The 13,612-nt window shown below is 47.4% G+C and overlaps 1 protein-coding gene across 1 annotated transcript in view; it reads left to right on the top strand.

Annotated features, from left to right (window-relative positions):
• The window catches only part of LOC147671268 (sodium- and chloride-dependent GABA transporter 2-like), a gene marked incomplete at its 5' end in the record, with an annotated part of 176,156 nt that overhangs the window by 131,131 nt on the left and 31,413 nt on the right, over nt 1-13,612 (top strand). Inside the window, one exon of the mRNA XM_086948113.1 lies at nt 3,456-3,593. Within this exon, the coding sequence (XP_086804239.1) occupies nt 3,456-3,593 (138 nt within the window). The remainder of the gene's footprint in view (nt 1-3,455; nt 3,594-13,612) is intronic.

Genomic DNA, 13,612 nt, shown 5'->3' on the forward strand with positions numbered 1-13,612 from the left:
GCTCCCATAAATGCTTTAGCAATGAATGCAAGACCATCACCGTAATGAAAATTATGAATTGTTCCCATAGATACTAGGCATTGTTTTGGGCATTGTATTGGGGCATATGGATATGGCTCATATGGATATGGCTTGGTCCAAACTGAGGTGGCATGGTGAGCAAAATATGATGGAATGGGATGCGGCCCAAGGGGTTGCCAGTGGATGAGAATAATTCAAGCATTTTATCCATCACCTTGTTGCAGTTGACACTCCAAGTGCAGTGGGTTTGCCAAGACATAGGTCCTGTACTCACTGTGCCACTGAAATCAAGCTGCATCTGGCTGATGAACTTTATCAGGGAAAAAGCAGTCCTAGGTTCCTTGTATTCCAGTTCAGAGAGGACCTGGCCTGGCACTTCAGGTTGGTCTGGTCCCATCGGAGCAGGTCAAGAGTGATTTGCATGTAGCTGTATCCAAACTGAAGTGGCATGATCAGTGAAAAATTATGGATTGGGATGCGGCTTGAGCAATTGCCAGAGGCGGAGATTCAATTCAAGCATTGCATACATCACCTTGTTGTTTTTGCAGTTGATGCCCTATGTGTGACAGGTATGCCCAGGCATGGGTGTCATACTTACTGTGCCCTTGGAATCAAGCTATACCTGCCTGAGGAGCAATGATAACGGTGAAACTGGTCCTAGTTTGCTTGTATTCCAGTTCAGAGAGGACCCGACTTTCCAGTTTGGGTGGAACAGATCCCATTGGAGCAGGTCAAGACTAAATTGCAAATGGCGAGTTCCAATCGGGGGTGGTATGGTGTGCGAAAGACAATAGATCGGGATGCAGCCCGAGCGATTGCCAGTTGCTGAGATTAATTCAAGTGTTGCATCCATCACTTAGTTACTGTTGCAGTTTACACCCTAAATGCAATGGGTATGCCCAGACGTGGGTCCTCTGCTCACTGTGCCACTGGAATCAAACTTGACTTGTCTGATGAGCCTGTATAGTGGGTGGGTTCTATGCACAAAGTGTTAACAGAACCAAGTGCAACTCCCCCTAAAGAGGCCCAAATAAGCTGAAGTTAGTCTGGATTTTTTCTTTTCTGGCTTAGAGGGGATCTGGCCTGACAGTTCTGACCAGGCTGTTCATATTGGAGCAGGACCAATGGTGAGCTGCATGTGGTTGGTTTCTGTTTGAGGTGGCGTGGTAGGCAAAAAATGGTAGTCACAGTGCTTAATTCGTGCCGGTGCGTTACGGTGCTCAGCACCGGCACCTATTTTACCAGGCCGGGTCTATGCTATTTTTCTCTGAGTCCTGCCCCGGTAATTATTAAAAATGAATTCCTGCTCTCCTTCTGGGGCTGCCTGGTATGTCCTCGGAAGTCCCACCCTGGTCCAGGCATATTGAAGGGGCGTCGTCATCACATTAGTGATGTCAAGTCGCGCATGATGTTCACAGAACATTGGTTTGTTTCCAGCCATTGGAGAGTGGCTGAGGGTGGGCTTTTGGCTGTGCTAAGGGCGGCATGGCAGACTCCGAGCTCAAAATGGACCACCAGATCAACTCCGTCTTGTCCTCCTGCTTCCACACCCTCTGCCTCCTACGTAAGACCTTCAAATGGATACCCCTCAAACACAGAAAGACCGTCACTCACGCCCTGATCACCAGCAGACTCAACTACGGCAACACACTCTATGCCTGAATGAACAAAAACCTCACAGGCAAGCTACAGAACATCCAGAACGCTGCCGCAAGACTAGTCCTCGACCTGACAAGACACTGCCACATCTCCCAGCACCTGCGCACACTCCACTGGCTCGCCATCGCAGCTCACCCTCAAGATGCTCACCCACGCCCACAAGGCCCTCCACAACACTGGACCAGCATACCTGAACAGCCAACTCAAATTCCACGGACCCCAGAGGACCCTACAATCTGCCCAGATCTCCTACGCTGTGCTCTCCCACACCAGACAGAGCAGATCGGGAGGCCGCTCCTTCTCCTTCCTTGCGGCCCGAGCCTGGAACGCCCTGCCACTCCACCTCAGATAGACAACATCGCTGCCCATCTTCGCAAGAAACCTCGAAACCTGGCTCTTCGGCAGACCCCCCTTGATGGACTGGAGCCTGCTACCCCCCCTAGCGCCTGGAGACCCTTACGGGTGAGTAATCAGGCTTAACAAACACCTGATTGATTGATATCTTTAATTTGCAAAGCTACCTAAAAGTCCGCTAATGACCCTTCCTGGTGCTGCATTTTGAGATTTACAAACATTCTCCAATTTAAGTTTACTTTTAGCTTGTTGTCATCGGATTCCTATATGGTACATTATGTTAAGTTATATTGAGTTGTAGAAAAAAGAATCATCAAAGAGGATATCCAGGCACTTGGGAAGGTATGAGGTCTCCGAGGTGCTTATCTGAAGAGCCAGGTCTTCAGCTTCTTGCGGAACTCAAGATGTGAGGAGGTGGCTATGGTGTGTTAAGGCTTGTGGATGTGGGTGGAACTGATAAAGGCAGTTGGTGGAACCGATAAAGGCAGTGGGTGAACCGATAAAGGCAGTGGGTGGAGCCTTTGGCAGAAGTAGGTGGAGCCGGTAAAGTGGGTGTGGCCTCTTAAAAAATGTAAATGTAAATGTATGTATACTTGTAAAGCGCACTATCACCTTTCAGGCATCCTGGCACTGTATACCGCTGTGGAACCCTTCCTGGCTTTCCCTGTGAGATGCCCCCTACTGGGCACTTCCAAGGTGAAAGCCAGGCATCCCAGCGCTTTCAGGGCCGTTGTGGAGATTAAGCAAACTATTGCCCAGAGTTGCAGAGTGGGACCCATGATTAGAGTAGGCACCGAGGCGAGAATTATCAAGTCTGTGGACATTGAGCCCAAGACCCTGCCGGGTCAGGAATTGAACCCTGGTCCCGGGTCAGATCTCTGCATCAGAGTCTGCCGCTTCTAACCAGTGAGCCACACTTCTCCAAATGTGAGCACATGCGCTTCATATTTTACAAATTAAACACTTGATGCTTAATTTATGCTGTTGAGTTTTGTTGATGAACACACGCACTCATTTCTGGAGACCGGAACTAGACTCAGAGCAATTGATAGAAAGGCAGAAAAAGGAGAAAGAAGAAAGACAAAGATTAGAAAACAGACCTAAATAGAGAAAGCATGGATGAAAAAGAACCTTGGTGAGTGAGATGAAGCAACAGAATGTGTAAGGAGGTGGAAGAAGGAGGTGTGAGGTGGAATTAAGAGTAGACAGCCTTGGTATTCAGCAGCTCTGGCAGTGGGCTTCTCACAAAAACTGAGACACTGCACCTTTTTCTTATTTTATATTTCTACACATTAAGCTCTGGGCTCAGTAAAGTCTCAGTGTGGATTTACAAGCTTACTTTAACACTCCTCAAGCACACCTCAATGACTGCTAAACATTGAAGGCATGTTTTAACAACTGAACTGAACTTCTCTTCCCAGTTTGTCGGTGTGGAGGGACTGGTTACTGCCATGATCGACATGTATCCGAACATCTTTCGACAGAAGCATCGAAGGGAACTACTTATTCTGTTTATCTCCATCTTCTCATACCTAATTGGCCTTGTCATGCTCACTGAGGTAAGATGGTGGAGGGATGTGTAAGGATGATCTAAGATTCTATCACACAATGTACCGGAGGGGCGCAGTGGGCAAGTGTGTCCACCTTCTTTGCTCCATTGCACCTTAATATTACAAAAGGAGCTGCAGGTGCTTAGGCTTCCCTTTGTATAATATATCTTGCTCTGGTGCGAATGTAGCAGCAGCATAATCCTAGGAGGGTGTCCCCTTATTGGCAGTGGGGGTGCGTCCTCATGCAAATTAAGGCAGGCATTGCCTTCGTGCCTGATCTGTATTACAGACATAATTGATTGAAGGTAATCAAGTAATATCGAAGAACAGCATTAAAGGTAGTTTCAAAAAGTATGTAACTGCCTTTAGGAATTTTGTTCAGAGTAAAGTGGAAGAGAGAGAGTGAAACAGTGTAATTCATATGATCTTGTAGGCACTTTATTCACCTTATCAGGCTAATACCTTTCTAATAGCAAGGGAGTCATATTTATATAAATCATGTTATCTACATTGAGCTAAGCAAGTTAAAAATAGCGGACTCCTACTCGCACACATCCCATGCATGCATAAAACTAGATTAAGCGGTGAAACCTTCTCCTACATCGCCCATAAAGAATGCAACAACCCATCCCTGCACTTAAGAGCCTCCTCCCCACTTTTTGAATTCTGCAAGATGCTAAAGACCTGGCTTTCTAGTAGTCCCACTAGGCCCTAAATTTGGCAAGCCTCATACCTACTCAGCACCAGGATACTATGAGAGATGACAGTGTGCTGTATAGATCTACATACGTAACATAACATAAAATAACAAGTCATCAAAACATTAAGGGAGCAGAAGTGACACCACTCTTTGTATGACACTTATCACATTACAATGTGCCCCGTGGTCCCATTTAATCCCCTCAACAACCTTCTAAGTGTCATGGGCTAGAGGAAGTGCAAGAAGTGGAAAGTACAGAAAGAGACTGTTTACTTTCTGTTCTTGAAGCAGACGTTTTTATCCCTGAGGCCAAAAATACCAAAGTCAGTGTCAAGGATCCTAAAATTCAAGACAGGACTGGTAGTTGCTGTGTCTGGCTGCCCCTATTTAATATTCATGACCTGTACCGTTCCTTTGCCATTAAACAAACACCAGCTTCTATACATTAGAAGCTCTTCTTGCACAGATTCTTTCTTCAAAACCTCCCACTCACTCCACAGTGCAGCCCTCATATATAGTATGTAATATATAGTTATGGTACTTATCTGATCCAAAAGCAGCATTTAAAAGAGGAAGAGTGTTCTATTACAGTAACATTTATGGATTGTTCAAGTTCTATTGCTGGATTGTTCTTGTTTGGAATAGTTCTTTAAAGGTGCTACTGTCTGAGGTGGCTACAAAAGAGTGTGCCTAACAGAAGCCTCCAGTCTTATAATGAAATTCAAAGCAAAAATAACCGCTTAACTGCGGCAGCAATTCTGCCGCAGTGGTTTTATTGAGAGGGCGGGGCCGCGTCGGCCAACGGATGTCCGCAGCACTACCGAGGTAGTGCTTGTGACGGCCATTGGCCGACGGGTGCATCGAAGGGGATAAAGAAAGGTAGCAGGAAAGGGACTGTTAGAATGTGCTAGTACTGGGAATAGCAAAGGTGTGTAGAGCGCACTAAGTAGTGAGGGAAGTGGGACCCAAAAACGGAGCAAACAATAAAAGGCCTCATTACGATGTTGGGCTGAGTTTCCTCTGCTTGACATCGTCTCAGTCAAGGGACACTCATTCTGCGGTCCCGACTGACTAATTGGGATGCGACTGAACACTGTTCAGTCACATGCCTATACAAAGGGAGCATGTATTCTGGTCCGAATACATGCTCCCATTGTAAAATAGGAGGTGCAGTTCATCCCTTCAACCCGTGGGAGGCACCACAGGGTGCAGGGATCAACATTGGAGTTCCAACTGGAGGCCGCATACCCATGGGGTCCCGGCTGTGTACCCCAAAAGTCGAGTTCAGACAACCTTTATAGTGTTAGAAAGGCTGACACACAAAGGCTGTCAAAATCCGATATCGTAATCCCTCTGTGGACAGAGGGATTACCCTTGGAATTACTGACGGTATTCCGACTGGCAGATGGATTCTCCATCGGAATGTCCGGTCAGATTCCTTTCTGACCGCCTCTATTATAATGAGCGGGCAGATAGCAATCTGACCTGTACCTTACGATTCTGTAGGAAAGGCTCTGACCGACGGTCGGAGCCTTTTCCGACACCATTGTAATCGTCCCCAAAGTGCGTAGATGCAATGCCCTGTGAACGAGCTAATCCCAAGTGAAATGCTGAAATAACCAGGAATGTCGGAGCCTTTGAGAGTATTACGTACTACTACTACTTCTGTTGCCCTTGAAGTTCCGCTGCTTACCCTGAGTGGAGTCAGTATGTTTCCTATACTATTTAAATATGACCGGATTCCACAGGTTCCACACTTGGCCCCTTCTGATCTTATATGAATGAAGTCTTGATGCTACAATCCTCCACTCCAGCAAATACATTTTGGGAATGATCCTTTGATCTTATCACCAGTTTGTAATTGATTGATCCCAAAAGGAAAAAACAACCTTAAAGAAAGCTAGACGTTTTTCTGATAAAACACACTGGCAGATGCAGAGTGGTTTGAACATTGGATCTGCCTCAGTCGGAAACCAGTGTAACCTGCCTGCCAAGGACTCCCCATGACACACTCAGCCGTAGCATTTTACACAACCTGTAGGCTAACCGTATGATAATGGGGACGGGACAGATAAAGTGAATTTCCCTAGTACAGGCATGAATTAAAGACCATCTGAACAATGATTTTACTGCTTTCCAGCATGAAATGTCTGAGCACTTAAATGTAGCAGAAGCAGGTAGCAGAAATACAAGTGATTTGTGGTGAGAAGGAAGGAGTATCGTCAAAAGAAAAAAACCTTGGTCCCAGATGCAGTGATTAGGAATGAGAGAACATCCACGTTCTGATGGCCACCATCATGAGGATAAGAGGATAACATGGACAGGGGTCTCCCAATGATCAACACTATGTCACACTGCTAATGCCCTCTCCTTGACTTCTACTGTACAGAGATCACATTGCAGTAGGTCTGGCCCTTCCCTGACGTATCCTTTCCAGCTACCCCATGGGTACTGCTTGTCTAGTAGATGTGGTCAGTGTTTTGGAAGTGGTGCTTATAGTAGAGCCTGTTGTAGGGGTACATATATTAACAAAAACAATTATACATTTAAAAATTGTCTGCGTGATGGCAGATGCACTTCATTTATAAGGGACTTTGTTTAAGAAGAGTAGATGCTGGAGTAAAGAAAGTTTAGATATTTGTGGTTTTTTGAAAGTTACATACTTTTTAGGTTTTGCCTACCCAGCAATTGCGCTGTGCTTTTGAAATCTACTGTATTTAATATATATCTTAAATGGGACTCCTATCCCGCCTCAATCCTTTCTGTGCTTTTCATTGGTTCCTATGCTTGCCACTTAGTTTTCCTCCCATTGCTATTGGATGCAGCATACTGTGTCCTGCAATGCTGAAGTACTGTTTCCATCCATCTTGCTGGAACAATTTTTTTGCTATCAATCCATCATTGCCCTTCCTTAATCGCTCTTGCACTTGTTTTCCTTTCTCCCACTTCTATTTCATTCATTCTCATTGTCTGCTTCCCGTTTTGTTTTCGATTCTGACTTTTTCTGAGCACCAATATCTTCGGCAGCCTTCCAATGTATAACTTTCATAAGACCTTGTCCCTCCCACCACCTTACTCTCAGCTGCTTGGAAATAGCCCCCACTTATACTCCTCATGTGCAAAAAGACAGCTCCCCATGGGCTGTTGGGCTCATGCAAAGAATGCCTGTTAGACCTGGCATCATTGGCGTGAGTCTCCCTTCCATTTTTCGGATTGCCCCCTTTGTTTTTTATATGTTTTTGCTGGTTATATACTTTGGACACTGTTGTACTGCTATTCAGTGCCACAGTGCAAGTGTTCCCACTGTTAAATTGATGTACTAATTAGTGATTCCATGATTGGGTTGTTTGATTTACTTGTCAGACCCTAGTACAGCGCATTATGTGTGCCCAGGGCTTGTAATTCAAATGCTGCTGGTGGGCTTGCAGCACTGGTTGTGCCACCCACAGAAGCAGCTTGTGTGCCCAGGGCTTGTAAATCAAATGCTGCTGGTGGGCTTGCAGCACTGGTTGTGCCACCCACAGAAGCAGCTTGTAAAGTGTGTCCCAGGTCTGCCATTGCAAGGCCTGTGTGCAGTCTACGGCTGCCATGTCGACTTGGCAAGTGCACCCACTTGCCACTCTGTAAACCTTTCCTTTTCTTCATATCAGACACCCCTAAGGTAGGCCCAAGGCAGGGAGCATTGCAAGTATAAGATAGGACATGCCCTGGTGTGTGTAGCACGTCCTAATAGTGAATTGCATCCATTTTCGTTTTTCACTATTGCAAGGCTACCTGTTCTCCATAAGCCAGCATGGGCAGTTAGATTATTACATCTTATAATCCTAACTGACTGAGGGAACATGGTAGACAGTCGAATTTAGTATTCCTGAATTCAGAATGATAAAATACATATTTTAGTAAAGTTGGTTTAAACATTCTGTGTTTGAAAATACCACTTTTAGAAAGTAGGTATTTTCTAGTCTAACTATCCAAAGCCTGCCTCTGCTAGGTTGTGTAATCCTTGTCTGGAGTTTGAGTGACAGGGTTGGGGGATACCAATAGACAGAATGAGTCAGCCCAGTGGTGAATAGGGAGATCTGCATCTAGATGGGAGGGAGGGGTTGCACATGGGACCTGAATAGCGCTGGGCCTTCCCTTCACAATGCTGGCTCCACCTCCTGGGGTGAAGCTGATGTCTCTGCCCTGCACTGTGAAAGAAGAGAAGGAACCATGTCAACAAAGTGCTCCAGGGCTGTGCTTTCCCTCCACAATGCTGGCTCCACCTCCTGTGGGGCGTCTGAAGTTTCTGCTCTGAATGGAAAGAAGGAGTCCTTTAAACAGAGTGCTCAGGAACTGGTTCGGACTAGGCAAAGGTCCCTCTGCCTTCAGAGAACAAAGAGAAAAGCAGTATAAATATTGGGACTCAGACCCAAGAACTTTAGATCACTTCTGGGAACAAGAAAATGTTGCCAAAGAGAAGAACCAAGGAAGCTGCAGGAATTTGGACTGCCCCTCTGCCAGTGTGCTGTTTGCTGGTTTGGCCTGCAGTGGTTTATTTATTGCCAAGGGAAAGGAGAATGAACTTTTTAAGGACTTTTATCATCTACAGAATATTCTCCAAGGGCTTGAATGTGTGCTTGCCTCCTGCTGAAGTCTCAGGGACAATAGAGTTCAACTCCAGCTCCCCCCCTGAATTTCCTTGCTGGGAATTCTATCTGCAGAAGCCTGCGTGTCGCTGGGAGCTGGAAGTGCAACGCATCGAGAAGAAGCGTGACACCGCCACAGCTGAAATTGTCGCATCGCCGGAGAAGTGTGCCACCACCGCATCTCTCAGGAAGAGTGTCTTCGTCGAAAGCTGCCTGCTGTCGCATCACCGAAGAAGCGTGACGCCACTGAGAGAGTCGCCATCGCATCACCGGAGAAGCGTGTCGCAGTGCTTGTCGCGGCTCCAAGTACAGAGTTGTCGCAAGGCTGCCAGGGCGTCTATGCATCGTCATCGTATCGTCGCATCAAGGGCGCCATCTTCTCCCATCGCACCGGGATTAAGCATGGGCGAATTTTGCGAATCTCGCGTTCGCGAATTTTGCGGATTTGCGAACTCGCAATCCGCAAAATTTGCGAATTCCCGCGAATTTGCGGATTTTTTTTTTTTGTGTTCGCGCGTGTTTCTGCTAGTTCGCGAGGGTTTTTACAATTTCGCAATTTGCGAACTTACCTGTCGGGTCGCAAGTTTTGCGAACTGTTGTTTCTACGTGTCCAGCCTGTTTGGGACACTCTTCTTCATCACTGCCACTCTCTGTCACCACTGCCACTCTCTGACTACTCATGCCACCCTCTGGCCCACCCATGCCACCCTCTGTTTCATCACCACACCCTCTGGTTGTCCAGGGTACATTATTTTCGGCAAAGCAAAGCACACCTTCCCTGCCTCAAGTGACCTGAATTAATTTGGGGCTGATTAATGTGTCACAGAATATTTTTTTAGCTGGCACCTGCTTCCTTAGTGCTTCCTGATTAGTGATCTTTTGCACTTGCTAAGTGCTTTCATTGTTGCAAAATTAGTTACACCACCTGCCCTGCCCCAACTGACAATAATGAATTAGGGGCTGATTAATGGATTTTAACTTCCAGCCTGGCTCCTGCTTGTCTCCCTTAGCTGTAATTCAGGACCTTTGTGGCATATGTGTAACTATTCTGAGGTTCAGAGCAGGGTCACATAATAGTTGCAACTGGCAACTGAACTCTGGAGGGGCCCCTCAGGAAGCACTACAGGAAATGGCTACTAATGATGAGCCTGAACTTTTGAACCTGGTAAGTAGTTTCAGTTTTGCTAAGATCGTATTTCTGCAATTTAGCACTTACTCACGGGGTGCGAAGTTGTACTGGCAAGCCGCGAACTCACGCGAACAGTGCGAGCAAGCCATAAAATCCGCTGCTCGCGGATTTGCGGATTTTGCGGGAGATTCGCGGATCTCGCGGATTGCGAATTTACCGAAAATCCGCAAAATCCGCGAGCGAAACGGATTTTCCGCCCATGCTTAACCGGGATCATCGCATCACACCGAGGCACCATCTTGCGCATCGTAACTGGACCGCAAGGGCGAGAATCTATGCATCAAGCCCGCACCGATAAGGATCACAACGCATCCCCTAATCTGCGCAAGCATTGAGGCACAACGGATCATCTACCCCAGATCACGGAACCAATGCATCTCCCCTTTTGCGAGCCTTTTGTTAATTTTGCGTTAAGCATCCAGGCACTTTGTTGAGAGCTTTGTTGCATTTATCATCAACTTGAACTAAGTAACTTTTACCATCTTTAAGTCAATCTTAAGTACAGTATTGTGGATTTTTGTTGTTTGTGGTCTTGTGTTAAGTCTATATAAAGAATACTTATTTTTTATAAAAACCTGTGTTGTGTCCATCTGTAGTGTTTTCACTGTATTACTATGTATATTCACAAATGCTTAACACACTGCGAAGTAGTGTGGCTCACTGGTTAAAGGCGGCAGACCCGAGAGCAGAGGACGGCCCGGGACCAGGGTTCGATTCCCGGTGCGGCATGTTTCTGGACCAGGGTCAGCGGACTCGATAATTCTCTCGCCTAGGTGCCCACTCTGATCGGCGATCACACTCGGCAACTCTGGGCATTAGCTTGCCTCATCTTCACTAACAGCCCCACCAGACCGCCAGGGATGCCTGGTCTCACCCTGGAGATACCCAATAATGGACCATCTCTCAGGGAAGCCAGGAAGGGTTTCGCAGCGGTCGAAGCGCCTTGGGACCCTACGGGTAAGTAGTGCGCTATATAAATGCCTATACATTTACATTTATACATTTACATTTACATTTACATACTGCCTCTGAGATAAGCCTGTCTGCTTGTGCCAAGATACCAAGGGGGTGAGCAGGGGTTATTTAGGAGTGTAATCCCCTTATCCTGACTTAGAAGTAAGGGTCAAGTCAAGTCAAGTCAGGTAATTTATATAGCGCACTACATACCCAGAGGGTCTCAAGGTGCTTGGGGAAGGGTGGGGAATTATTTGTCGAAAATCCAGGTTTTAAGCTGCTTTCTGAAGGCTAGGTGGTTTTGAGTGAGGCGGAGGTGAATGGGAAGGGAGTTCCATGTTTTAGCCGCTAGGTAGGAGAAGGATCTTCCTCCCATGGTGGATTTGTTGATGCGTGGGACCGCAGCGAGGGCTTGGTTGGAGGAGCGTAGCTGGCGGGAGGGGGAGTAGAAGGATAGTCGCGTGTTGAGGCATTCTGGTCCAAGTTCGTAGAGTGCTTTGTGTGCGTGGGTGAGGAGGCGGAACGTTATCCTCTTATTGACAGGGAGCCAGTGGAGGTCTTTTAGGTGACCGGAAATGTGGTCTTTGCGTGGGATGTCGAGTATGAGTCTGGCTGATGCGTTTTGGATGCGTTGGAGTTTTCTCTGGAGTTTAGCGGTGGTACCGGCGTATAGGGTGTTTCCGTAGTCCAGGCGGCTTGTAACTAGTGCGTGAGTGACCGTTTTTCTAGTTTCGGTGGGGATCCAGCGAAATGTTTTTTTGAGCATGCGGAGGATGTTGAAGCAAGATGATGAAACTGCGCTGACTTGTCTGGACATCGAGAGAGAGGAGTCCAGGATGACGCCCAGGTTCCGTGCGTGGTCCGTTGGAATGGGTGCTTTTCCTAGGGCAGCTGGCCACCAAGAATCGTCCCAGGTGGAAGGGGAAGTGCCTAAGATGAGGACTTCTGTTTTGTCTGAGTTCAGTTTAAGACGGCTGTGCTTCATCCACTCGGCTACTTCTTTCATTCCTTCATGTAGGTTGGTTTTGGCGGTGTTTGGGTCTTTGGTGAGGGAGAGGATCAGCTGGGTGTCATCAGCGTAGGAGATTATGTTGAGGTTGTGTTGTCGAGCGATGGCCGCGAGGGGGCTCATGTAAACGTTGAAGAGGGTGGGGCTAAGAGAGGATCCTTGTGGCACGCCGCAGATGACTTCGGTGGCCTCCGACTTGAACGGTGGGAGGCGGACTCTCTGAACCTTCCGGCGAGGAACGAGGTGATCCAGTCCAGTGCTTTTCCTTGGATTCCGATGTTGTTGAGGCGTTGTAAAAGGGTGCTGTGGCAGACTGTGTCAAAGGCTGCGGAGAGGTCGAGGAGGATGAGGGCGACTGTGTCTCCATTGTCCAGTAGTGTTCGAATGTCGTCTGTTGCTGCGATGAGGGCGGTCTCAGTGCTGTGTTTGGCTCGGAAGCCGGACTGTGATGAGTCGAGGGATTTGTTGGCTTCGAGGAAGGCGGCGAGCTGGTTGTTGACTGCTTTCTCGATGACTTTGGCCAGGAATGGTAGGAGCGAAATGGGGCGGTAGTTTTTGAGTTCGGTGGGATCAGCTGTGGGTTTTTTCAGGAGGGCGCTGAGTTCGGCGTGTTTCCAGCTTTCCGGGAAGGTGGCGGATTTGAAGGAGCAGTTGACCACGTCTTGGAGATGAGGTGCTATGATGGAGTCTGCTTTGTTGAAGATGTGGTGAGGACATGGGTCTGTAGGGGATCCTGAGTGGATGGAGTTCATCAGGTGGATGGTGTCCTCAGTGGAGATTGGGTTCCAGTCATTAAAGATGTTCAAGGGGGGTGAAGGAACGGTAGAAGGTTGGGTGGGTTGGTCTCCGGGTTGGTTGTCGAAGCTGTTGTGGATGTCAGCGATTTTGTCATGGAAGAACGAAGCTAGGGAGTCGCAAAGGGTTTGAGAGGGAGTGATGTCGTTGGAGTTGGCAGTGGGGTTGGTAAACTCTTTGACGATGTTGAATAGTTCCTTGCTGTTGTGGGCGTTGTTGTCTAGTCGGTCTTTGAATGCAGCTTTCTTGGCAGTTCGGATCAGTTGGTGGTGTATGCGGGTGGCGTTTTTGAAGGCGTCCCTGGTGTTGGTGTTTGGGTCTTTTTTCCAGGCCTTTTCAAGGGAGCGACAGAGTTTCTTAGATTTCTTAAGATCATCGTTGAACCAGGGGGCGTTTTTGCTGCCTAGTTTGATTTGACGTTTTTTCAAAGGTGCTAGGTTGTCGGCGCTGTTGGTTAGCCATTGAGTGAGGTTAATGGCTGCTTGGTTGGCGTTCAATTAGTGGGCAGGGGGGTATTGAAGAAGCGATGAGGAGATCTGGTCGATGGTGATTTTGTTCCAGTTTCTTTGCAGAGTAGGTTGAGGATGGTTGTGTGTTGTGGTCTTTTTGTAGACAAAGTGAACGCAGCTGTAGTCCGTCCAATGGAGAACTGAAGTATGACTGAAGGAGATGTGTTTGCTGGAGGTGAAGATAGGGTCGAGTGTGTGTCCTGCGTGGTGGGTGGGGGTGTTTACTAGTTGTTTGAGTCAGAGG

This window comes from Lissotriton vulgaris, unplaced genomic scaffold (assembly GCF_964263255.1).
Source record: "Lissotriton vulgaris unplaced genomic scaffold, aLisVul1.2 SCAFFOLD_2664, whole genome shotgun sequence".
Taxonomy (NCBI): Eukaryota; Metazoa; Chordata; class Amphibia; order Caudata; family Salamandridae; genus Lissotriton; species Lissotriton vulgaris.